Source organism: Talpa europaea (assembly GCF_964194135.1).
Source record: "Talpa europaea genome assembly, chromosome: 7".
In the NCBI taxonomy this organism is placed as follows: domain Eukaryota; kingdom Metazoa; phylum Chordata; class Mammalia; order Eulipotyphla; family Talpidae; genus Talpa; species Talpa europaea.
In genome coordinates, this window is record NC_140074.1 from 97,920,112 (window position 1) to 97,943,905 (window position 23,794).

Genomic DNA, 23,794 nt, shown 5'->3' on the forward strand with positions numbered 1-23,794 from the left:
TTTCACCCCCATCTTTCTTTATATATCTCCTACACTATCCTTCACAGTCAAAGCGTTCTACTTGCTATTGTTCCAAAGGCACTGTGAATGTCTCCTCATTTTCTCTGTGTTGAAACCACCCCAAATACCACATACCCAGTTGCCTTTTCCTTTTTCTTTGTTTCCTTTGAGGCACTGCTCAAAATCCACTTTGGGATTCCCATCCCCATCGCCTCAGAGAAAATACATTTCTCCTTTCCAGCCAGTTCATATTACACAGAAAGTAATGATGATACAAATAATCGTTTTTCACCTTCCCTGTTAGATTGATTGTATTTCTTTTCATCCTTCCCACAACCTGGACCTGGTAGGTTGGCATTAAGGTTTGGACACAAACCAAAGGCTATCCAGACAGAAGACTGGTACATTTCTACCAATACAATCCTTTAATAAGCAAATATAATAGCATGGAGTTTAATGCACAGATACTGTACTGGTTCCATCTTTTTTGGGAGTGTCATACCTGGTGGAGTGGATCCCTAACAGTACCCCACCAGTCGGAGCGTGTTGGGGAAGCTCTTGCGCATGCTCATGCATTTTTCCTGGTCGATGTACAGGGTGTTGGCTTTGACAGCCAGGTTGTGCTCCAGGGTGGCTTTGGTGTGGACCAGCGACTGCAGGGTGTCCTCTGCGTCCCTCAGGCGCTGCTGCAGGGTCTGGATGGTGTCATCCACCTCATACACCTCGTTAACAAGACTGTGCAAGGGAAAAAGCACTGGGTTAGGGTAAGCAGAGGTCACACTTCCTATGTGGTTATTAGCTGAATTTAGAGCAGGGGTGACTGAACTCCCGTTAGAGGCGTGGCTGCTGTGCCGGGTACACATGGAGCCTCCAGCAGCACATAGATCAAACAAACCTCAGAACCACTTCTTACAAAGCTTCAAAGGAAGCAACAGTTGTGCAGAGTCCTGGTACCCAACCAGGGCCACTTCCATTAATTTACACCCAAGATCCAAAAGACAAACTACATACATTTGGGGGATGCCAGCAAATTTTCATACACACGTATCTTTATATTCACACACATCTACGTATATTAAATGTTATATTTACAAAGAAAGAGAACATTTTTAAATATTTGATTTTTTTTAATTAGCAAAAATGAGAAAAGTCAAAATGTAGCTGGACTTGCTCACATTTTTTTTCCCATTGATGTTCAGTCGGGAAGCAGGGATGCCCACCCTTACTCAATGGAACCTTCTGATCATCTCGATCCCTCTCTCTCCCCTCACATCCCTCAATCACTAAATCCCATTATTCCCGTCTCTAAGAACCTCACTGCATGCCACTGTGCCGCTTCCTTTCTGCTCTGCAGGTCTTTCATGAATGTGCTTGTGCTGTCACTGACTCAGGGCCTTCACTCCAGGTCTCTGAAGCCTGAAAGGCCCTTAACCCCACTCTTCATCCTCCTAATTTATACCATCCTCTAAACCCTGTGGATAGACACTTCTCTGGGAAGTCCTGCCCTTAACCCTGGGACTAGGTCGCTGCCTGGTGCATGTGTTCCAAGTACACCAGTCCCCGTGCAGCTCTTGTGCTCTTCACTGCTCATCTGCACCTGCACTGCAGGCCATCAGTCCAAGAAAGCACCAGCTACCTGACCAGCCTTGTTCCTGGCTAGATCCAAGCTTTCTCCTGCAACTGACAGGAAAGCCCCAAAGCCTGTCTGGATGAGGAGCAACTTGCATGTCCTAGGGGAAGGAGGTCTCCCATCGTGGGCAGCAGGGACCTGCCTAAGGTCCAAGTCCACAGGATCCCCCCAAGAACAAGAATCAGGCCCCAGGTGACTACGAGTAAACACAGGCCAGAAGGCCTGGAGCTCTGCTGCCAAGTCCCCTGCGGCAGCCTGAGGGGGTGGAGGGCAGCAAAGGGCCCCCCTGAAGAGCTCACAGAAGCAACAACCAGCAGTGGGAACACAGACATTCCATCTACTTCCTTTCATCTTAGAACATTTAACTGTTTTCTTCCTTGCACTGGGGGAGGGAAGAAGTTGAAATTTAACTGCCAAAGTTTCTTTTGGTCTCGGACTAGTAAACACAAAATCTGAGAACCAATCTCAAAGTATATTTTGTTGTTGTCTAGATCAAGTTGGATGAATTAAAAAGGAAAAACTTTTTTGAAGATTTTAGGGTATAAAATATCACTGGCAAAGAAACAGACCCTGGGGAGGGGAGCTGCTGCACATGAGGTAATAGGATTTATTTTCCTAAATATATTATCCTAAATATCCCTGGTTGTTTATCATTGCTTGCTGGGCCTGCCTCTTGTCTCCCCACCAACCCCAACCCCCATTCTCACCTCCCACTCCCATCACCCCCACCCCCCACCCTATGCCTCTTCCACTCCCTTCAAAAGGAGCTCTGAACCTAGGTAGGGATAATTTATGAACCTTTACTCCTTGCAGCCAAATACTAGTCTAGTGGAAATTTTATCTGTAAGGGAACCTTTAGAAATATATGTTAAAATCAAGGTTTTTTTAAAAAAACAGAAATTCAAGTTACATAGAATGCAGACAGCCCTTGTTTTCCTACTGCTCCATGAACACAGTTAGGAGGTCCTACACCTTCCCTCAGTTTTCACCATTAGAAATTCATATTTCATCATTGTTCAAGGGCACATTTTACTCTCGGTCTCCTTGTTCTTGACATATCACAGACAGCTGTTCTGCTGAAACCACTCATTCTGGGCGTGGAGAGGGAATTTCAGGACTGAAAGTGTTTTGCATTCAAATACATATAAAGCTACCATAGTTTTGTTTTTTTTTTTAACAACTATCAAGATTATTTAAGTAAAGCAGAGCCCGGTCTGGCCTGCCACCAAAGACACCAAGAATGTGTAGAATTACTTTTGAAAGAACCCATTTAGAAATGTTTTAAATGAAAATAAAAGCCTTGGAATGAAAACAGCTTTTTATTTTTTTCAGCCCTCACTTCCTCCTAGTCTAGGGACTTTATTGCTCTTAGCATGTTCTGCCGAATAGGGAGAATAATTTCCTCTCCCAATAATACTCCTGAATTCTGCTGTTGCTACTTCATTTTGGCAACCATATTTTAACCATAATCTTTACAGAAACAAAAGTAGGTTTTGTCCTAAAGTCAATAAAGGAACAGAGGAAATAGATGTACTACAGAATTGACAGAAATTAAAGGAAAAGCAGATTCTGTTTAGCTGTGGAGGGGAGAAAGCAAAACTCTTTCAGCTTCTCATGAGCAGCTGTGAATGCTTCATTGTATGGTAATTCCAAAGGCAAATTAGACCACTGTATATGTCCCATGGCCATCTGAACTATTTATTTCCAGCTCTAATTTTGATGGCTCTGCAGAAATTTTCAGAGAATGAAACTTCAACTCAACTTCCTAATAATATTTACATAAAACCACAATTCATGATCAAATCTGAACTGGCCAAATGGGTGTATTCTCACTACAGCCTCTTCTGAAGCAAACAAACGCCTCAAATTGCCTTTGCCCAGTGCCTGCCTAGCCACTGGAATGGAAGGCCACTTATCTTAAAGTATGTGTGTGTGTGCATGTGTGTATGTTTCTAGAACACACTTTGAGAAACACATAGCCTGCATGCACTCCTGAATGGCCCAGTCAATACAGCCAGTGCAGAAGATGGGGGACATTTGCATGTATTCTAAAGCATGCTTCTTTGTATCCAACTCACACAATATGCAAGGCATACATGTAGGGCATTTGCAGTAGCACCCTCTTTGTGACCCTCAGTTTCATACCCTTTTTGCCTGTTTTGCCAGCTCATCCAAGACTGTCACTGAGAAAGTCAGATGAGATCAGGCACATGACTGGAACATGGTAAAAGCCCCATGCAATGTGGAAGCTGAGAGAAGCAGAAACAAATACTTGGCATGGTTGAATAGAGTTCTGCAGGGAGACGGGCAAGGATTCAAACTGTGGCCAAGTCACTTAACCTCTCCTGCCTCAGTTTCCTTATTTGTAAAGTGAAGCTTCTGAATGTAGTAACAGAAAGTGCTCGGGACAGTCCAGCACAGAGTAAAGTCAATAAAGGTAGCAGTTATTATTATTCTCACCATCACTGCCTTTATTATTATTTTCATTACTATTGGCCTTACAAAGATGGCTCTTTCCTTCCCCTCCTGGGAATCCACCCTTGTTTCGGGGAGCTCAAAGTGGCTTTATTCCTAAGATAAAGGATATCCCCACTAGACCTGAAAGGATTTGGGAATTCAAGTGCTGCCCCTTTGTTCCTTCAAGTTGCTATAAATTTGATTTGCCTCTGCATTACGGAGCATTTCATGACCTAAGAATAGCAATGATGAAACCCAGAGAGAAAAGGCAGACTAGCAGGTATTGGGAAATTAGAAATGAAGCCAGAATGTGGAGGGGAAAAATCTTGACCAATTCCTTACAAGTCCATCCTAAAAGGAATCTTCAAAGTTAAAATAATACTAATAAAATACATGTAGTGTTTAGTAGATGTACTGTGGTGTTAGATTCCTCCTGCCATGTATATGTGGGAGACGTGCTTGATGAAGACCAGCTGTTTTCAATTTCTACTGAGAACAGAACAAGCTGAGATGAGCTACATGAGACCACTGGGGGTTTTCAGCAATTGGTGAGGATGGTCTCAATGATGAGAGCAGATAGTAACCGCCAAAAGAGGCCCTCGAGAGCAAATGGGTAGAAGTTAATAGATAGGGATCCACGGCAGTGGTACCACAAGTCCCTCTTCTGACACGTCCCCAGCCCTGAGAAATACAGTCAAGGAGCTCTGTGGCTTCTAGGCTAGGTGTTCTGGAAACAGCAAAGATTCCAGGGAAGTGCTAAGGAATCCAGTGTTATGTTGGCTCCAGTTTACTGGTTTAATGTCCATTTACACCCCAAAAAGGGGTATGGTGTTGATGTCATTACCACTTTTTTTAAAAAGGTAAAATATACAAAACACAGAATTTACACATCTCAACCATTTTTAAATCTACTGGCATTAAGTACATTTGCAATGTCACACAATCATCACTACCCAGTCTCTTGTCCTCCCAAACTGAAACACTATGCCCATTAAAAGCCAGCTCCCTAGTATTGAAATTTTTAAAGAAAGTTCCTAGGGATGATGATTTTGTCCCTCCATATTGCTGGCATGTAGGCAGAACGCTCCTTTATGAAGAGCACAGCGCGTGGGAAGAGCGAGCTGCCCCTCGGGCCAGGAAAGCCCTCCAGCCTCACCGTAACTGAGCCATGTCTCGGCACAGCTCTATGTTCGGTCTCCTGGTGCGCTCGTCCAGTCTGGTCTGTGCCACCTTCAGGAAGGCAGACTTTTCCCTGATGGCCTTCTTGATGGATTCTATGGTCATTTCGGTCTGGAAAATCTCCTGCAGGACCTGTACAAAGAAAACAAACCCTTGAGGCTTTGGTGCAGTGCCAACTTCCCACCTCTGGCTTGTCCATTTGGTGCCCAGCCCTGGCCTCTCGGATGAGGCAGCTGATTCACTGAGGGCACCTTGCTTCTTCCTACTCTGTTCCCAGGAGTCTACCCTGTGGGGCTGCCCCGCTCACCACCACACTGGAGAGGGGCACTGCACATCCATGCCCAATGCTCAACTGAGGGCAGACTCAGCCAGGTGGGAGGACATACACAGAAATCTGCAAATGCTACAGATGAGAGCATTCTTGCCACCCTGCCCCCATCAGCAGTTGCTGAACTGTGAATTCTGGCACATACTCTTGTGAAGTCTGGAAAAGGTGAGGCCAAGAGGTTTTAAGTGGTTCTAACTTCCCTCCTCCCATCAATCAATACCTCTTTTTTTGATCTCCCCCCTCCCAACCCGGCTCTTTTTTTTTTTTTTTTTTTTTTTTTTTTTTACAAACTTACAGCTAGTGGAAGATTTGCCTTGAAGCAAATTAAGTTCAAGCTTCAGGTATCCCACTAGTAAGGGCAGACCTCTGGTGATTGTGTAGTCCTGATTTTTTATGCTTTGTCCAAGTTGCATAAGCCTGAACCCCTTCCTGGTTCCTCTCTGTAAAGCAAGCCCCTCTCCTTTACTCTGAAAACCCTTCCATCACCTAAGACCTTGGCTTCTGCTGTCCCATTTCTCCACATTCCCCCCACCACTCTCTTTCTTGTCCTAGACCCTTTCCTGGGGGCTGGAGACACACCCAAGTACCAGCTAAATTTTCTTTAAACCTCGTGTCTTTATCACTACTCTCATCCAATCCCTCCTGGGTGTTCTCCAGTGGGTCCCACCCACCCTCTCACACTCACTGCCAAATGTATCCAACCAGGACCTGTGCTCACTCTCTCACTCCCTAATGTCCCTGCATCCAGCCCACCCCCACCCCCCCACCCCCGCCTATTCTTCCATGAAAGTTCACTTACAAAGCCCAGGACGAGTCCACTCAGCTGTCTCCCTCTCCTCGAGACCCTTGCCCTGCTCATTTTCTCTGCTCCACCACTGTCCTGATTCTTTCCTTTCTCTCCAATTTCTCACCACTTCCTGGGCAAGGTTTTGTCCTCAGACCCTTCCTCCGCAGAGAGATCTCATGGAACCGCACAGCTTCACACTTGCGTGAGCCAGGCACTCTTAAACCTGTCATTTAGGCTTTCACTTCTCTCCCAAGCTTTCAACAAGCTGCTGAAATCATTGCATTGTTTTTATCACCACAGCCACTCACAGCCCTGCTCCTTGAAGCCATCCCTATCTCTCATCCCTAACTCTCACCCTTGGAAACAATCATTCCTTCTGTTAAAGAAAGGTAACATTTGACATGTTAGCTCTGAGGGGTTCTGTCCATAACTTCCCTATGGAACACATCATTTTCTACATAGAAACGTCTGGTCTTACTCTAACGTACAGGAGGGCAGGGTCAGTACATGATTCCCATGTGTTCCCAGGAATGCCTACTGCAGGCTACTGAATGTAGCTGTTATGGGATGAGATCTATCCTCTTTCCCAGCTCATATGTTGACATCCAAATCCTCAGGCCCTTGGAGTGTGAGTGTATTTGGAGAGCCTTTAAAGAGGTAGCTGAGCCAGAATGAGGTCATTAGGGTGGCCCCTGATCCTATATGATGTCTGTCTTCGTAAGATGACTGAGATGCAGACACACAGAGGGGAAGACCATGTAAGGGCACAGAGAGAAGAAGGCCATCTACAGCCCAAGGAGAGAGGTCTCAGGGAACACCCACCCTACTGAGACCCTGATCTCAGACTTTCAGTCTCCAGAACTGGAGGAAATTAATTTCTGCTATTTGAGCCACTTGGCCTATAAAACCTTGTCTACAGCAGCCCGAGCAAACTAATATAGTAATAAGTAAAAATGTGTTGAACAAAGGGTCTCCATCACATTAGCCTTCAAAAAGGACTTCTTACTATCCAGTGACTACTTTTTCATCAGTATTTTCTACAGTCTGGATACAACCTACCTTCCCAAACTTTTCTCCCAGGACACAGACAATCCTTGCCAACCTAAATGCTCTCTTCATAGGCCCAAACTCAGCCTCTGATAGGCTTTGTTCAAGATGTTGCTCCACCTGAAACATTTACTTTTCTTCTAAACCCCAATTCTGCCTGTATTTGTTGTTTGGCAACCACAATTTGTAATTTTCTGTTGTATGCCTCTCTTTTCGTAACTACAAGCTTCTTAGGAATACAAACTATATTTCAGACTTCTCTTTGCCTTCCACTGCCTGTAGCACATTGTCTGAATCGATAAATACTTGTCGCCCACAGAAGACAGCCTGAGAAGGGAAGGTGAATTGCTGAAGTCTGGGGAAACATGGTGCCTGCAGCTGGGAAGTATCACCTTAGGGTGACATGGACAACAGTATAAGGTTCTTAGGAAAGAAACCATAAACCATATGCAGCATAACCCACAGTGATAGGAACTTCAAAACTGACTCTAATGGAAGAGCCCCCTGCTTATCTTGAAATACACAAGTTCTATCTGAATTCTTCTTTTTACTGTCATTGTAAAAAGTGCTTCTAGGAGCACTTAGAAAAGTTTAATACCAGAAAAGCTTTGAACTACCTAATAGTTTCCCGTATTTGGTTTTGTATTCCAGAAAAAGGGCCTGAAATAAATTAACAGAAAACTTTCCCACCATATGTTCTAATAATAAATTTATTTCCTAGTTACATACAGTGAGACTCATTAAACTTTAATAATAATATTTTTGTTTCTAGTAAATACTAAGAAACTTTCAGTGCACAGTGCATTCTTTGTGTTCCAAAAACCAGTGGATTTCATTCTGACACCTGGCTACCTGGGTAAAATAAATGGTGGGCTTTGTACTGGTTTAGATTTTTCTTGGTGTTATGACCCATGACCAGGACAGCGTGTGCCTTGGGGCGTCTCTGTGGGAGTGATGAGAGATTTGTGGTCCCAGGGCCTCCCATTCTAGCTAGGTCAGCTAAAGGGTCCCACCAGCGCTTGATTTACCTTTGCTAAGTGAATCTGAATCTTATTTTTAGCATCCGCAGTCTCAGCAACGCGATTGGTGAAAGCCACGTTCACTTTGTTGAAATGATTCCACATCTCATTGGCAGTCACAACCAAGAGGTTTTGAATGTCGTCTCTTAGCTTGGCAGATGCTGCTCGTTCACTCTGGGAGCGGAGAATATTGTCATCCGTAAATTTGGCCCATGACTCGGGCACTGAGACCCTGCAGAAAGGAAATAGAACCAGACAATGATGGCGATGATTGATGCAGCTGGTCTGCCGGCAACTGTTCATCTGTGAAAGAGAAACCCCCAAGACACCGGTCCTGGTTTTATGCAATAAAACAAGCATCAGAGCAAAGCTTAATTGTTCCTTATTTAACTGCTGCTTTTCTGTAAAGCCAAAGTATAAATTAAGTCCTCTGCCAATTTAGGGGTGAAGGAGAGACAGATTAATGAATGGTGCAGGTATTTAGACTCATTACAATGTTGTAGGGCCTCCCTGGTGGCACAAGGGGCTAAGCACAGCCCTGTGAAGCTATCTGCAGCCTCTGCAGCATGAGTTTGATGCCCGGCTGGCCAGGGAGCTACCCACATGGCGCAGCAGACCACTCCTGTCTCACCCGCTGCTCCCCTCAGCAGTGTATTTCAATCATTCTGCCTGTTCTGTTCCCCACACTGTCTCTGGTGAATCCTCTTACCCCTGCACCTCTGGACTGTACCCCAGTTCTTGTATGCATAAATGAATAAATCTTTTAAAAAAAAACAAATATGTTGTGCCAGCCTAATAAGCATTTAAAAAAAAAACCCAACCTCTCAGTAATAAAAGTACTACTAATGAAAACAACATACCAATAACCCTTTATCAGAATAGCAAAGAGTGAAGAGAATGATAATTTGTTGTATTTGGATAAAGATTCTCTCATATCCTGCAGCTAAGAAAGTTGAATTGGTACAACCATGCTGGAGGATAAGAAGCAACAAATATGAATAATCCAGCAATTCTGCTTCTAGAAAAAAATGTATGGAGATACAATTGTTAGAATATTGTATTGGTTTCAGGTATACAACATAATTCAATATTTGTGTCTATTGCTAAATGATCACCACAACAAGCCAACATCCATCACCTCACGTAGTTACAAATTATTTTTTCTTGTGTAAGGACTTTATAACATCTATTCTCTTAGCAGCTTTGAAATAGTCATGCTTCATTTAAGGAATGACACTGTCAATCAACAACAGACCTCATTCATGACAGTGGCACCTCTACAGAGCCTAGGTGTACAAGTAGGTCGTTCCATCCAGGTTTGCATAATCACACTCTATGACATTCAAACAAGACAAAAATCACCTAACAATACGTTATTCAGGACATGTCCCCATTGTGAAGCAACGCAGGACTGCATACAACACCGTATTGTTGACCTTAGACACCATGTTATGCATTACATTTCCAGGACTGAAAATGCAGAAAGCATCATAGATTTACACGTCATCCTTGTGCAGAGGCCATGCTCATCTTCTCTTTATCCCTCCAGTCTTAATTTCTGTGTTGCTGAAGTAAGCACTCTAGAAATTTATCCTAAGGAAATAATTTACCCAAAGTCCTATATGGAAGGATATTTGTTTTCAGTAATATTTTTGCCAATCCATGGAAAACAAGAAACCCAAATGCCCAAAAGTAAAGAAAAAGTTGATTAAATGATGGCACATTTAGAAAGGTATTTCATAGAGCATACAAATTCATATTATAGAAGTTTATGTTTACAATGTTTTTGATATATGATGAGGTGAAAAGTCAGACTATACAAGTGGTATGGTGTACTACCACTATTTAAAAATACAAATCTATATCTGCATGATTGGAAGAATATTCTAAACACTAACAGTGAATTGTTAACATTGGATGTCTCGGGTGATAGGTTTATGGACGATATATTTTTTGCTTGTTGATATGATAGGATATTAAAGGAGACCCTTACTGTTGAATAGAGGTTATAGCTCAGACCTGAAGACTTGAAATAACACCTCCATGCTTCAGACCCTAACGTTCTACAAAGGGCAGCTAAAGATTCATGCTGGAACTAGAGGAGGCTCTTCCTGGAGGGCTAAGTGGACAGTGTGAAATTCCATCCCAGAAAACTGCCTGGACGAAGCAGAGGAGGCTGCTTCCTGCTCACCTCTACCAAGTACAAGGCATTTCATGGGGCCACTTAGGACACAGAATCTGAATTTGATTCACACCTGAAAGATCTGAAAGTGAAAGTGATAAGTGGCACTGCTCCTATTACAGGAAAAGAAAAAGACAGGCTGCTTTGGGGGTGACCAGCCCAGAAGAGAGTCTATTTGGGGTTCATTTTAAAAAGAGGGCAGGGACATGAGGGTAGGGAAATTTTGGGAATGATGAAAATTAAACAATGTATTTTATTGTAAATGAACTTCAACCCAAACAAGGTAATTTCTCTAAAAAGAAAAAAAAAAAGGAAGGGCTAGAAAAGATCATGAACCCTAGATTGCATGCCAAGATCTGGCAAAGAAATCACTGACAGAGCAAGCTGAGCTGATAGTAGTAATAAAACACTAATCTGTATGTCAGCTTGTTTACCTTTATGCTTATCTGTTTTCTAGGTTTTCTGCATCAATCTATTGTTATCATAGATGGAAAAATTAACAACAAATATTCTTTTACAAAAGAATACAGGCTGCACGTGTCAGGCCTGACTGCAGAACAAGCACGTTACTGGAGACTGTCCAAGAGGGTTGACCCTGCCACGTCTCCCCATGTTTTCCGTTTTAGCCTATACGCTGTGCCATTTTGAAAGGAGAATGAATTGACATTGACATCATAAATGTCATCCAACTTACGTTGCATCAACCTTCTCCACCCCACGGAAGAAGCTGACGCCATCTGAAGTATTTCGCAAATGGTGGCATTTATCATCGATCCGGTAAGCTGTCTGTTTATCACTCAGGTCCTTTTCCAGCTCATGCTGGGAAGCTCTGTTAGCTCTAGAACACAGAGTGGGGAGACAGAGCTTCAGCTTTAGGTAACATTGTCCAGCACTGCCCTTCCATGCTGGAACCCACTCCCTTCTGCTCCCTGAGTCTCCTCCTGCACACAGTGTTGAAGTTGTCACTTCAAAGGAGCCTTTTCTGGACTCCCACATATGTGAGTAATTGGAAGAATATTCTAATGCCCTCACAGCCCCCTTCATGGGGTGAGGTGGGGCTTGGGAGAAGATGTACAAATAAACAGAAGCCGGGTATCTGGAGCCCAGACAGGACATGGTTTAGAGTGATCTGTCCACATCTGGGCCTCCTTTTCCTTCCCTTTCCTTTCTATATCCTAGCCATTCTCGTTTCTTTGAGTGCAACTCCCTGAGAACTTGTAAGGCATTTATATCCCAGCCTCTCTCCATCCATAAGTAACTTGAGTTTGTGGTCATGCTAGATAGAAGTTTGCGAGAAAAAAGAAACCAAGGGTCAAAATTAGCCTGCAGGGAAGGTGCCAGAGAAGAGATCAGAAGGTCCATGTGCTCTGACAGCCACTGTCCTGGGTAGAAAAAGGCCTGGTTTGAGTTTGGAGATACATAGGGTGCCAGGTAGAAAGGACATCCGACACTCATTATCAAAGAGAAAGTCCTAGGAGATGAACATGGGAGACAGGAGAGCCATATATCTGTTCTTGGAATAGAAGTTCACTCAATAAATAATTAATAGATGCCTACTACATGCCAGACACTGGGAGATATCAATATAAACATGACAAAGCAAACATCTCTTCGCTGATTTAGTTTCTATTCTGCTGGGAAGAGGCAGGTAATACCCACAATGATAAGCAAATCATGTGTTTTGTTAGCACAAGAAAACAAAAAAAAAAGTAGGAAAAAGTAGGCCATGAACCAGATCGTGCAGGGGCTCACTGAAAGAAGCCCCTGGGTAAAACAAGAGACCACTCACTGGCCCACAATTTTAATGGATTATTCTGATACTGGGTAGAGAACAGACTGCAGGGAATGGGAAGATCACTAGGATCCAGATGCAGTTATCCAAAGAAGAGGTGATGGTGGCTTGAACCCAGTGGCCAGTGTAGCAGGAAAGAGATGAGAAGTGCTCTGAGTATATTTTAAAGATAGAACCAAGATAACCCCCTAGGGGACAGGACATCAGTGAGAAAAAAGGAATAGAAGGTTTGTAATCAGAATAGCAGAATTCCATCAACTGAGATGGGTAAGGATACAGGCGAGGAGGCTGGAGAAGACAGAAGTTGACCCTCTGAGCTTGAGTGTCCATTAAACATTCCAAGTGGACATACCAAGTATGTTGTTGGAATTTGTGAGAAATTTCTAGGCTAGAAATAAAAGTTTGGGTATCATAAGCATGCAGGTAGAAAAACAGAACACTGGGTGATTTTAATCATTTGTCTATCCCCACACCCTAAAATGGTCTTGGTATATGGGAGCCACTCAGTAAAGTTTGCGATGAATGAGTTCATTCTAACTGTGATTTCCTTTTAACTTAGCCAATGCCTGAATGAGTCAGTTGAGTTGAGCTCTTTTTGTTTGTTTGTTTGAATTTGTAAAGTATAAATGAGGGTGGCAAGATACAGGCTATCTACGTTTGTGTGCAAACATGAAAGGTGAGGAAGCTGCCTTTCCTGGCTTTTCTGTATTTGGTCTCTTTCTTTTTTTTTTTCTTTTTTTTTTTAATTTTTTTTTTAATAGAGGCATGTTTTATTTATTTGTTTGTTTGTTTGTTTGTTTTTGTTTTGTTTATACATGCACTGGGCACAGTCAGAAGCACGGGAGGGTGAGAGAATTCACCAGAGCCAGAGCAGGGAGCAGACCAGGCAGAAAGACTGAAGTACACTGCTGAGGGGAGCAGCGGGTGGCAGGAGAGGTCTGCACGCCATGTGGGACCCTCCTCCGGTGGCCGGGGAGCAGCCGGGGATCGGACCGGCGCCGCAGAGGCCGCAGGCAGCTTCGCAACCCAGCGCTCAACTGCTGCGCCACCGGGGAGGCCCTTGGTCTCTTTCTTAAGGTTACTGTGTTGAAACTCTGAAATTAGAAGAGCTTTCTCATTTGTGCTCTGGGAATCAGATGACCTATGGGTTTCCCCTCTTGGGAAGACACTCTTGACCAGGAGGTGCTGACCTCAGAACCTCCTTCATAGGTGCATGAAGCAGTACTCCATTGACCTGTCTTGGAGCCCAAGGCAGGAAGAATCTTGACTGCCATAATGGTGTCGAATGAGATTCCCTTTTCAGCCCAAATCTAAGTGGAGGACTTCATTGTGGCTCCAAAACAAACATTAGGGGCCACATTAGGGTGCCAGGTGGAACCAGTGGCCACATTAGGGGCCCAGAACCCCACAAATCCTTGAGATGTCATTCCAGAAATTTCAGCCTACTGTGTAGTAAAAGAAAGCTTCACTCTCTAAAAGATCACAAACAAAAATTGCAAGCAAGGGCAAATGAGAGACAGAATTTTCTGTCAAGGCCTGCAATAGGCCAGTAATGAGGCCATTGGTAAGGGGGATGATAGGACAATGTGGCTATTCCATAGTGGGACCATCTAGGCCAAGAAGATCAAAGAACACAGAAGATGGGCAGCACATTCTGGATTACAAAAGAAAATCAGGACTAGGAACTAAGCCAGAGGAAAACAGAATAGAAATGATTCTTTGAACTATAAGATGTGTTCCTAAGGAACAGAAACCAGAAATTAATATCAGTACTGTACTGCCTTACATTTATAACTTAAGCATGTTCAGTCACCTTTAGTTAACCTTTTACTTTCCTCACCAATTTCTGGATCAAAGAACAGCTCAAGGGAAAGCTCAGCCATCTAAACCTCACTGACCATCCCTTCCCAGGGTCAGCCCTGAAGGGTAGGACGGGAGACTGAGTAAGCAGAGCCACTTATTCCTTTAGGTGTATCACATATTTTCCTTGAAAATATTAGTATAAACAGAATCATCATCTCCTTTGTGTGACACATTCAACAGTACTACTTTCCAAGGCCATGACCTAGTGAACACTGACCTTCCTTACTCCTATTTCTATTTTCCTTATTCCTGTGACCTTCCTATTAAAAGTTAGGCTGGCTAATACTTTTTCTATGTTGACAGCTGTTATCATTGCTGTCATCAATTCTTAAGACTATTCTCACTGCTTGATTATTACTGTCTGCATGCCCTTTCCCCTACCATAAATGCTATCTTCCTGTTATCTACTGTTGCCAAAAAAAAGAGAGATTGGTGTCTGACAAAGATTGGAGATGGCAGTAGGAGTCAGTGAGTGCGGCAATAGGGTGATCGCACAGCAGGTTCTCCCAGGAAATCAGGGTGAGTCTCCAAGGAGATATGTGAAACAAACATGTAAGTGAGCCATATTTATGACTTTTCCAACTGCTGGGCTGAACTTACACAAACCAATCTCTTATCAAAGAATAAACCTTTTAAGTTAAAAGAATCCTTAGCCATACTCCAAGTTAGGGCAGAAATTCTTTCTATGGCTTCTCAAAATTATTCTTTAAATAAAAATATAAAGCAAGTATTCAGTTAAGCTTTGAATAAAAACGTGTATGTGAACTTGTGTCTGCACATGGGTACACATATGTGCATTTCCATATCTGAGAAATCCTTATAAAAGAGAAACCTGAATGGGAGACATGAAAGTCTAGATTCATGATACATTTTAAATCATATGGAGAAATAAAGTTCTTACGCAAGTTGGGCAATGGCCTTATCCAAATGCAGCTTCATCCTTTCTTGACAACACAGAATAATATCAACTTCCTACTCATTTGAGAAAAGAAACACATTCATTAATGTTTTCATCCTTGAGTATACCATCAAAATCAATAACATAGCAAAACATTGAGGAAGGAAAACTTTGTTTCTGGAAGAACTGGGAAACAAAGCAAAACAAGTTCACATCCACTTCTTTACCTATATGCCCCATGATATTATCATATTAGACTGAAATCAATCCTTTATAGGACTACAGGGAAATTATATTATGGAACAAGATGGGACAGGGTTCAAATAATAGGAGGATTTTTACTTTTATATATGGTCCTTAATTAAGACCAAGTTATTTGTAATTGTAATAAATAGTAAGCAATTGATTAGTGAGTTCATTCTGGTGATGTACAAAGCTGGATTTAAATGTGTAACCTTTCTATACTATCTTATGTGTCTTCTAAGACAAAGCAAATCAGGGAAGGAAAGAGGGGGCCCAGAAAGGGACTTGTCTCTGGCATTGCGTGTAACCTCTGAGAGACCCTGCTCCCCCATCCAAACACAGAGGCTGGTTTCACTTCCAGAAGTGGGGCCGCCTGCCCTCTGTCCTGTCTGTGCCCTGCAGGCCAGCCCCCACTCTTGCACAAACACTGCCGAGCCACATCTCTCCACTTGACCACCTGGTTCTTTGATGCTGCTAAGATGTATATTCTATGGTTCAACATACGTCCTATCAGAGATTTTTTAAATAACCATTCCCTCCCCTCTGAAATCCACGCACATCAGAAAACCTAGGAACTTAATTTAGTACCAAGAAGGTATTTAAAAGTGCACAGACTCATTGCTTCCATTTTCTCAAGCAAAAAAGTGATCATACTGTACGTACAATCTTGTAACCTGAGTTTTCATTTTAAACTTAAACATTTTTTTCCATAATATTAAACGAAACTGTGATGAACAACTTCAATAAATATTTAGACTGCTGCCAAAGGGTATGCCTTTTTTCAAGATTTTGACAGGTACAACCAAATGACCCTTTGAAACATTCTATCCATTTACAATAAAAGTGTATATTTCTCTTTTCCAACACCAAGTGGCCATTGTCACACCGCTCAATCTTTGCCAATGTGATAGGACCCCCCACCCCATAAAACAGAAGGAAGGCCTGCTGCCTGTGGCCATCAGAGAAATCACTTGGGAGGGACTCCTTCAGCCCCAGTCAAGCCTTCAGATGACTGCAGCACTGGCTGATGGCATGGTTTCAACACCACAAGAGACCTTGAAATGCAGCCACCCCACTAAGGTGTTCATGGATTCCTGACATACACAAGCTGTGTGAGATAGTGTCTATTATTATCTTTGTCCAGGTTTTTGGATACGTGTTATTCAGTAATAAGGAACTAACACAAATTTCACTTTGTTCCAAGAGGATGAGTATTCCATGGTGGTGGATTCTGGTTTCAGTGAAGCCCTATGTCTCAGAAAAGACAGATCAGGAGATCTTTTACTTGTTAGCCAAACTGAATAACTATGGAGACACCATTCTCAAGAAACTTCTGTAGCTGGAGTGTTTGCTTTCTGCTTTTGAAACACAAAGGAGAAAAAAGTCACTTATCAGGAGGAAACTAGCCAGCTGGAAGCAGCCCCAGAGCCTCAGCCTGAGCTCAGAGCAGCAGTGCCAGCCCACAGAGCAAGGCTGTGTGAGAGATGGCTCTGAAGGGCCATTGGTTTCAAAGTTTAGGGAGTTAGTGGTCTGAGAGGACCAGCAAAATGGTACCATGATCAATTCCCAAAGAGAAAGCATTCCATAAGGATTTGGTGAATGTCGCTGGTTGAAGATGAGTAATAGTCAACAGAATTTATGAGAAAATATTTTGCTGCACTCACATTTTTCAAAAATAGACCTTTTGAGGCTATTTCTTTTCTTAGCTAATATTTATTGAGTTATTCTAAAAAGTGAGATAAATTTGGTAAAAATTTAAAAATAAGCTAAAATTTCATTACCTTGAGTAAACTACAGGATACATTCATGACATGAATTAATTGGCAGCAACTAAGGCACCCCCTCACCTAATGAACCATTACTCTAACTGCAGATTCAGGTATTTTGAGGTAAAGCAGTCTCTACTGCTGACCTAGAAAATATAAGCCCCTGAAAATAGTGGTTCTTATAATTTTTTAAATGTTTTATTGAGATAATCATATTCAATAGAATCGATCTATTTAACTGTACAATTCAAGGAATTTTATTGTGTTCAGTTTCCAGTTACCACCAGAGTCCATTTTAGAACATTTCATCATTTCAAGAGAAACCACATACTCCTTAGCTGTCATCCTCCCCAAATTTCTAATCTCTCAAACCTTCTTCTCCTAGGCAACCATTTATCTACTTTTAGCCTCGGTAGATTTCCTTATTCTGGATATCTGATATAAATGGAATTATACACTATGTGGTCCTCTGTGACTAGCTTCTTTCACTCCACATAATGCTTTCAAGGCTCATCCACAATGCAGAAAGTTCCAGCACTTCATCCTTTAATGTGGCTGAATAACATCCTATTACATGGATATATCACATGTTATTTATCATTGATCATTTAATGGATGTTTGGGTTGTTTTTAAATGGCTGTTGTGAAAAATACTACCATAAATCTTCATGTTTTTCAGTAGGCATGTATTTCCTTTTCTCTTGGGTAGATGTGTAGGAGTAGAATTACTGAATCATACAGTAGCTCTATGTTTAACCATTTACCAAAGCGATTGCATCATGTTATATTCCTACCAGGGTATGAGGGTTCTAATGTCTCTTCATTCTTACCAACACTTATTACCTGTATTTTTCAGTATAGTCATCCTAGTGGGTGTGAAGTGGTATTTCATGGTAGTTCTATTTGTATTTCCTTGATGACTAATGATGTTGAGCATTTTTCATAAGTTTATGAGTAATTTGTATACTCACTTTAGAGAACTTTCTGTTCAGAGCCTTTGCCCATTTTTAAAATGGGATATTTGAGTTGGGTTGTATTTTTGGTTTTGAGTTGTTAAAAGTTCTTTTTTTTTTCACATTTTATTTAAATTTTACTTTTTATATTCCCCGTACAATTACAACACCCTTATTTTGACCCCAAGCCCTCTTGGTCTAGAACCCAATCCTTTATAAGGTATATGATTTACAAATATTTTTTCCATTTTGTGGATTATCTTTTCATTTTCTTGATGTTCTTTAATGCATCAAAGTTTATCACTTTGCTAATTAACAATTTATATATTTTTATTATTTATGCTCTAAGCTTTGTGTTAGATTTTAAAAACTATTGTCTGCTCAGAAGTTACAAATAATTCTGCTTGTTTTCTTTTAAGAGTTTAAGTTTTTAGTTCTTATATTTAGGTTAAGTACCTGATCAGTTTGACTCAATTTTTATTACATGCTGTGAGGTAGGAATCCAAATTTGGTCTTTAGCACATGGTAATTCAATTGTCTCTGCACCATTTGTTGAAGAAAATATTCCTTTCCCAGTGATAGTCTCGTCACCCTTGTTTGAAGACTAAGTGATGATAAATATGAGGTATAATTTTGAAGTCTCAAATTCCACTCCTTTGATTTGCATGTCTGTATTTCTGTCATTATTACTGTCTCACGTGCTGTAGCTTTTGAGTAAATTTTAAATTGAGAAATGTGAGCCCACCAACTTTCTTCTTTTTCATATTATTTTGACAATTCTGCATCCCTTGAATTTCCATGTGAATTTTAGGATCAGCTTATTAATTTCTAGAAAGAAATCAGCTAGGATTTTGGTGGAAATTGTGTTAAATCTATGGATCATGTTATAAATATTACCATCTTACTACTTTAAAGTCTTCTAATACATGAGCATCATATGTCAATTTATTTTGATCTTCTTTAATTTCTATCAACAATATTTTATGATTTTAAAATCAGTGATTCTTAATTGTATTCATCACAGTTATCTGAAGAATGTTTTTAAATATCAATGCCTACCAAGTTTCAGAGTCAAGCAGCCAAGTTTAAAATAACAGTCTCTTAGAAATATCATAGTATTTTCATGGGCAAATTGATGAAGTGAAGCTGTCAGAAGTTGTTTATAGTTTATTTCATATAGAACATCTCAGGATCAGAAAAAAGAAGAGACCAGGGGATATTTGCTGGTAAATTTACACTGTGTAAAATGACAAAGTAGATGCTATATTATTTTGATTTGCCAGATTCACCAGAGTCTGGAAAGAAGAAACAGCAGAGCACTAGGACTAGAACTTAGAACAAAATCATATTTAACTGGTGAAGATGGGAGAGAACTTAATGTGAGAATCAACATAATAGAGCAGAATTAATAAGTTTTTATATGGCAATTTGGCAAAATATAATCAAAAACTTTCCTAATGCATATATACTCTGACACACCAATTACATTTTTTTAAAATATATCCTAAGGAAATAATCAGAAAAATTTAAATTTAAAATGTTAATAATAATAATAGTTGGTAGACTGCAGTATCAAAAAAGGAATGAGATAAGGAAAAAATAAATTTTGCAAAAAGAGGATTTTTTTAATGATAGCATTTTCACATTATGGAACACAATGTAACCATTACATTAAAGTCATATCTTAAAAGGATATGGAGTGAAATGGGAATAATATCCCAGCATAATTTCTAAATGACTAAAGTACTTTGGGGGTTGGGGGTGAGGTAAGGTGAATAGACAGAGCAAAGAGGGTTCTTAGGACAGTGAAAATAGTCTATGCAATATTTTATTGATGGATACATGCCGCTATACATTTGTCCAAACCCTTAGAATCTACACCAAGAATGTACTCTAATGTAAATTTTGGACTTTGGGTGATTATGATGTGCCAATGTAGTTTCATCAGTTGTAACCTATGTCTCATGCTGGTGGGGGGTGTTGATGGTAGGGGGAGGGGAAGTGATACATATTTTTGGTATATTGGAAACCCCTGTACCTTCCCCTTAATTTTGCTGTGAATCTAAAACTTCCCTAAAAAACTAAACCTTTTTTTAAAAGCACTGCCTTACAACATCCTATATTTAAGAATAAACATTATCCAACAAAAAATTATTCAAATTCATATCTACATTATAATTCTAATCTTGGAAATATGTCTGTGTATCTTTGAGTTGGGTAGTATCTCTCCAAGAATGATTAATAAAAAGACAAAAATACTCCAAAATTAACATTAATTTATGGTTAATTGAACTTCAAGTCATTTTTATCTTTTTTATCTTTTTCTGTATTTTAAATTCCATTGATGAACATTTATTATTTTTATAACCAAAAATATATACTTTTCTAAACATATGAATATCTGATACCTAACTACTTACAAGGAATCATGTAGCATCATTTTTACTTATAAGGTTTTATGTATCATCAGATTTTTTGATTCTATCATTGAACACGTTTACAATTAAGTTTATTGGTATTGAAGCATTTGCCCCCTACTTACCGTCAGCAGTTCTGATTCCACTTCATCATGCACTAGATCTATTCCCATTCTCTTCTCTCGATGAAACAGACATTCTCGGGCTACCTACACACAGACAGGAAAATGGAACATACCAATACAAACTGACTAAAATCAGTAACCAGCATTTCCAATGCTTGCTTCTAAAGTAAGTAAACAGATGCTCCCAATACCAATTTTTCAAGCCATTGTATTAAAAATCTAACATGAAACCAACTTTAACAACAAAGTAAATCCTTGTAGCTAATTAAAGGGTAGAGTTAGTTCTTCAAGATAGTTTGAAAAAAGATTCTAATCTGGAGAGCTAACTAAATCAAGTAGATTGAGCCCCAAACCTTAGCATCAGAGAAAATTTATTGGCATTTATTTCTTCTAGAGAAACAGTTCAATAACCTAAAATATAGTCTTCAAGGTATTTTTTTCCAAATATTTCCTGTTGAACAGAATGAGGGGAAAACAAAGGATTATCTTTAAGGACACCAAAATATTTGTTTAGCCAAAAATCCAAGTGATTTTTTAAGTACCATGAATTGTTTTCCTATTTATAAAAATAACATGCCTCATCCTTTAAAGGGAAAAAGTATATAAAAGCAGTAAATGAGTGGGCCAAACATCTATCACTATTTTGTTTGTTTTTAACAAAATAGAAGTTATAATCTTAGAATTTTAGATTATACTTTTTAGGCTTGACCTTAGACCATAGTCCTAGGCCACAAGTGGTGAAATATTCTTCGAGACTAACTGTATTAATGACTCCAATAGAAAACATCTTAGGTTGCTAGCAATAAATTGTATATGAAAGAACATTATGCAACTGTTAAAATACTTTTTTCAAAAAAAATGTTTCATGACAGACAACTGTATAATGTTAAAGTTTTAAAAAGCATAATATAGCATGTGCACTGTAATCCAGATTTTGTATCACAATTTTTGAGTGAATCTCTAATTTTCTTAAAAGTACAATTTATATTTACTAGAAGACAAGTTAATGAGATGAAGGGCATTCTGATTATTTTAATTAATGTGTGTTAATAAATTCTTTCCAAGAAGTTTCTACTCACCCACAATCTTACCAGCAATGTATGGAAATGTCCATTTTCTGCACTTTAGCCAACCCTAGATGTTATAATTTTCATTTCTGTAAATTTGATAGGCCAAAGATGGTTTCTACTTTAATTTATTTTGTATTTCTATTACTGAGTGTTAACATCTTTCCTAAATTAGTTCATCTTTTGTATTTTTTGTTGTATTTGAGATTTATCTGTTTAGGTCACTAACTCAAATTTTAATTAGGACCTTCTGATAATGTGTTGTTACCAAATATTCAAATACACAGGAACATCTGAACAAAAATTGCAGGGAAGAATTCAAATCAGATTAATCTCATTGAAAATAATAGCAAGGTCCCCTCAGCAGTGTACTTCGGTCCTTCTGCCTGCTCTGCTCCCCGCTCTGGCTCTGGTGAATTCTCTCACCCTCCCGTGCTTCTGACTGTACCCAGTGCTTGTATGCATGTATGTATAAATCAATCAAGCAATAAATAAATAAATCTTTAAAAAAAAAAAAAAGAAAATAATAGCAAGGGAAGTATGGTAAACTGAATCTCCTCAAAATGAAGGGTTGTAAATGAAAGTCATTTTAAGGATTCTTTAGTGTAAGGTAGCTGGGTGGGTAGTGTAGACTAGAGTAGGAATCCTCAAAATTTCTCCAGCCCTCAAAAAAAAAAGTATGAAGGACTTCTAATCCTAAACAATTCATGATGAGTTAATTTTAAAAAGATATTGGTGTACTATTGACGTTACGTAGGATTTCCAATGAGCCTATTTGTGCGTGCCTATGTCTTGTGGGTAGGGGGCAAAATAAGACATAATGGTGTGCAGGGAAAGCAATGACCAAGCAGTCTGTTCAACAGATGGGAAGATGGCATTTCCATCAAAAAACAAGTGTCTTCTCAGGGTGTCTATTTAATAAGCCCCTTAGCTTTGCATTCAGAACTCTTTCTATTTAAAGAGCTTATATAGTATGTATAATGTATAAAACCAGCAATAGTTTAGCCATTACAAAACACAGTTACAGATTTATTGATAGGCAGTTGGCTTCTACAGGTGAAGCAAGCATAATTCAGTTGATAAATAACCTTAGTGATTCAACCAGTGGATTATCATTATAAAATCATAGTTATCTTTTACCATAAGGTATTATATTTACCTGAAGAGGAGCTTCCGTTTCCATCAAAGCCCTCTCCAATCTTTTCTTAACATCAGTTAGCTCATTTGTCTCTCCAATCATTCTATCCAACTCTTGAATAATTTCGGATTTCCAAAATCCTATGTCATTGACCCGTTCTCCCAAATTTTGGGTGGAGGTTGCCTGGGTTTTTCTTATTTGTTGATATTTGTCTTGTATCAGGCGAGATGTATCTACCCTGAGTCTCTCCGAATTGTGTCGAGACGTGTTGGATTCGAGATAGTTGGTTAAATTGGACCTGTACCAATCATCAGGTGTATACCTTGTAAACAGAGTGGTTCTGTTGGAAACAAAGGGGACCATGGCGCTGTCACAAACCCTCTGAGATCTGGTGCTGTATGGACCCAAGTTCGGCGAGTTGGTGGCTACCTTGTAGTAAGTGCTTGGTCTCCAAGGAAGGCTTAGGCTATGGGTGAAATTGGAGTGGGGGAAGCGGTCTTTATAGCTTGACGCCAAGGTGCTGATGGCTGGTAGAAAGTTGGTTGGCGTTGGTTTAGGGTGGGCATAAGTTGCCGTCAGCGTAGAACCTAAAAGCTCCATGATGCTCAAATACTATGTGTAAGTCTCTCCTGTTTTAAAAGAGAGAAAGAGGTTAAAAAAAAAAAAAAGGTCACATATATTAATCTTTAGTGAAAATGTACAAATAAAAGGCCAGATATTTGTTAGTATTAGTAGCAATGCTCCCTAACACCTTAGCTATTCCACCGTTCCAAGTGATAATATATTCCAAAAAATTTTTTTTTCATCTCTGCGTATCTAAAATAATGTGTTAAAATCATAATCTTTTCCAGATTGGCCATCTGAAATTCCAAAACATTTGAGTAACAATGGTTTGGTTGGTAT

General features: G+C 40.1%; 1 protein-coding gene across 1 annotated transcript; it reads right to left on the bottom strand.

The window, feature by feature from the left end:
- Positions 1-518: 518 nt before the first annotated feature.
- TEKT3 (tektin 3) lies at positions 519-23,491 on the bottom strand (the record flags this gene model as incomplete). Its single annotated transcript, XM_084237436.1, has 7 exons — positions 519-735; positions 5,244-5,398; positions 8,457-8,679; positions 11,324-11,467; positions 15,186-15,256; positions 20,687-20,770; positions 22,913-23,491. The coding sequence occupies 7 exons, from the start codon at positions 23,489-23,491 to the stop codon at positions 519-521; spliced, it is 1,473 nt and encodes a 490-aa protein (XP_084093562.1).
- Positions 23,492-23,794: the final 303 nt, after the last annotated feature.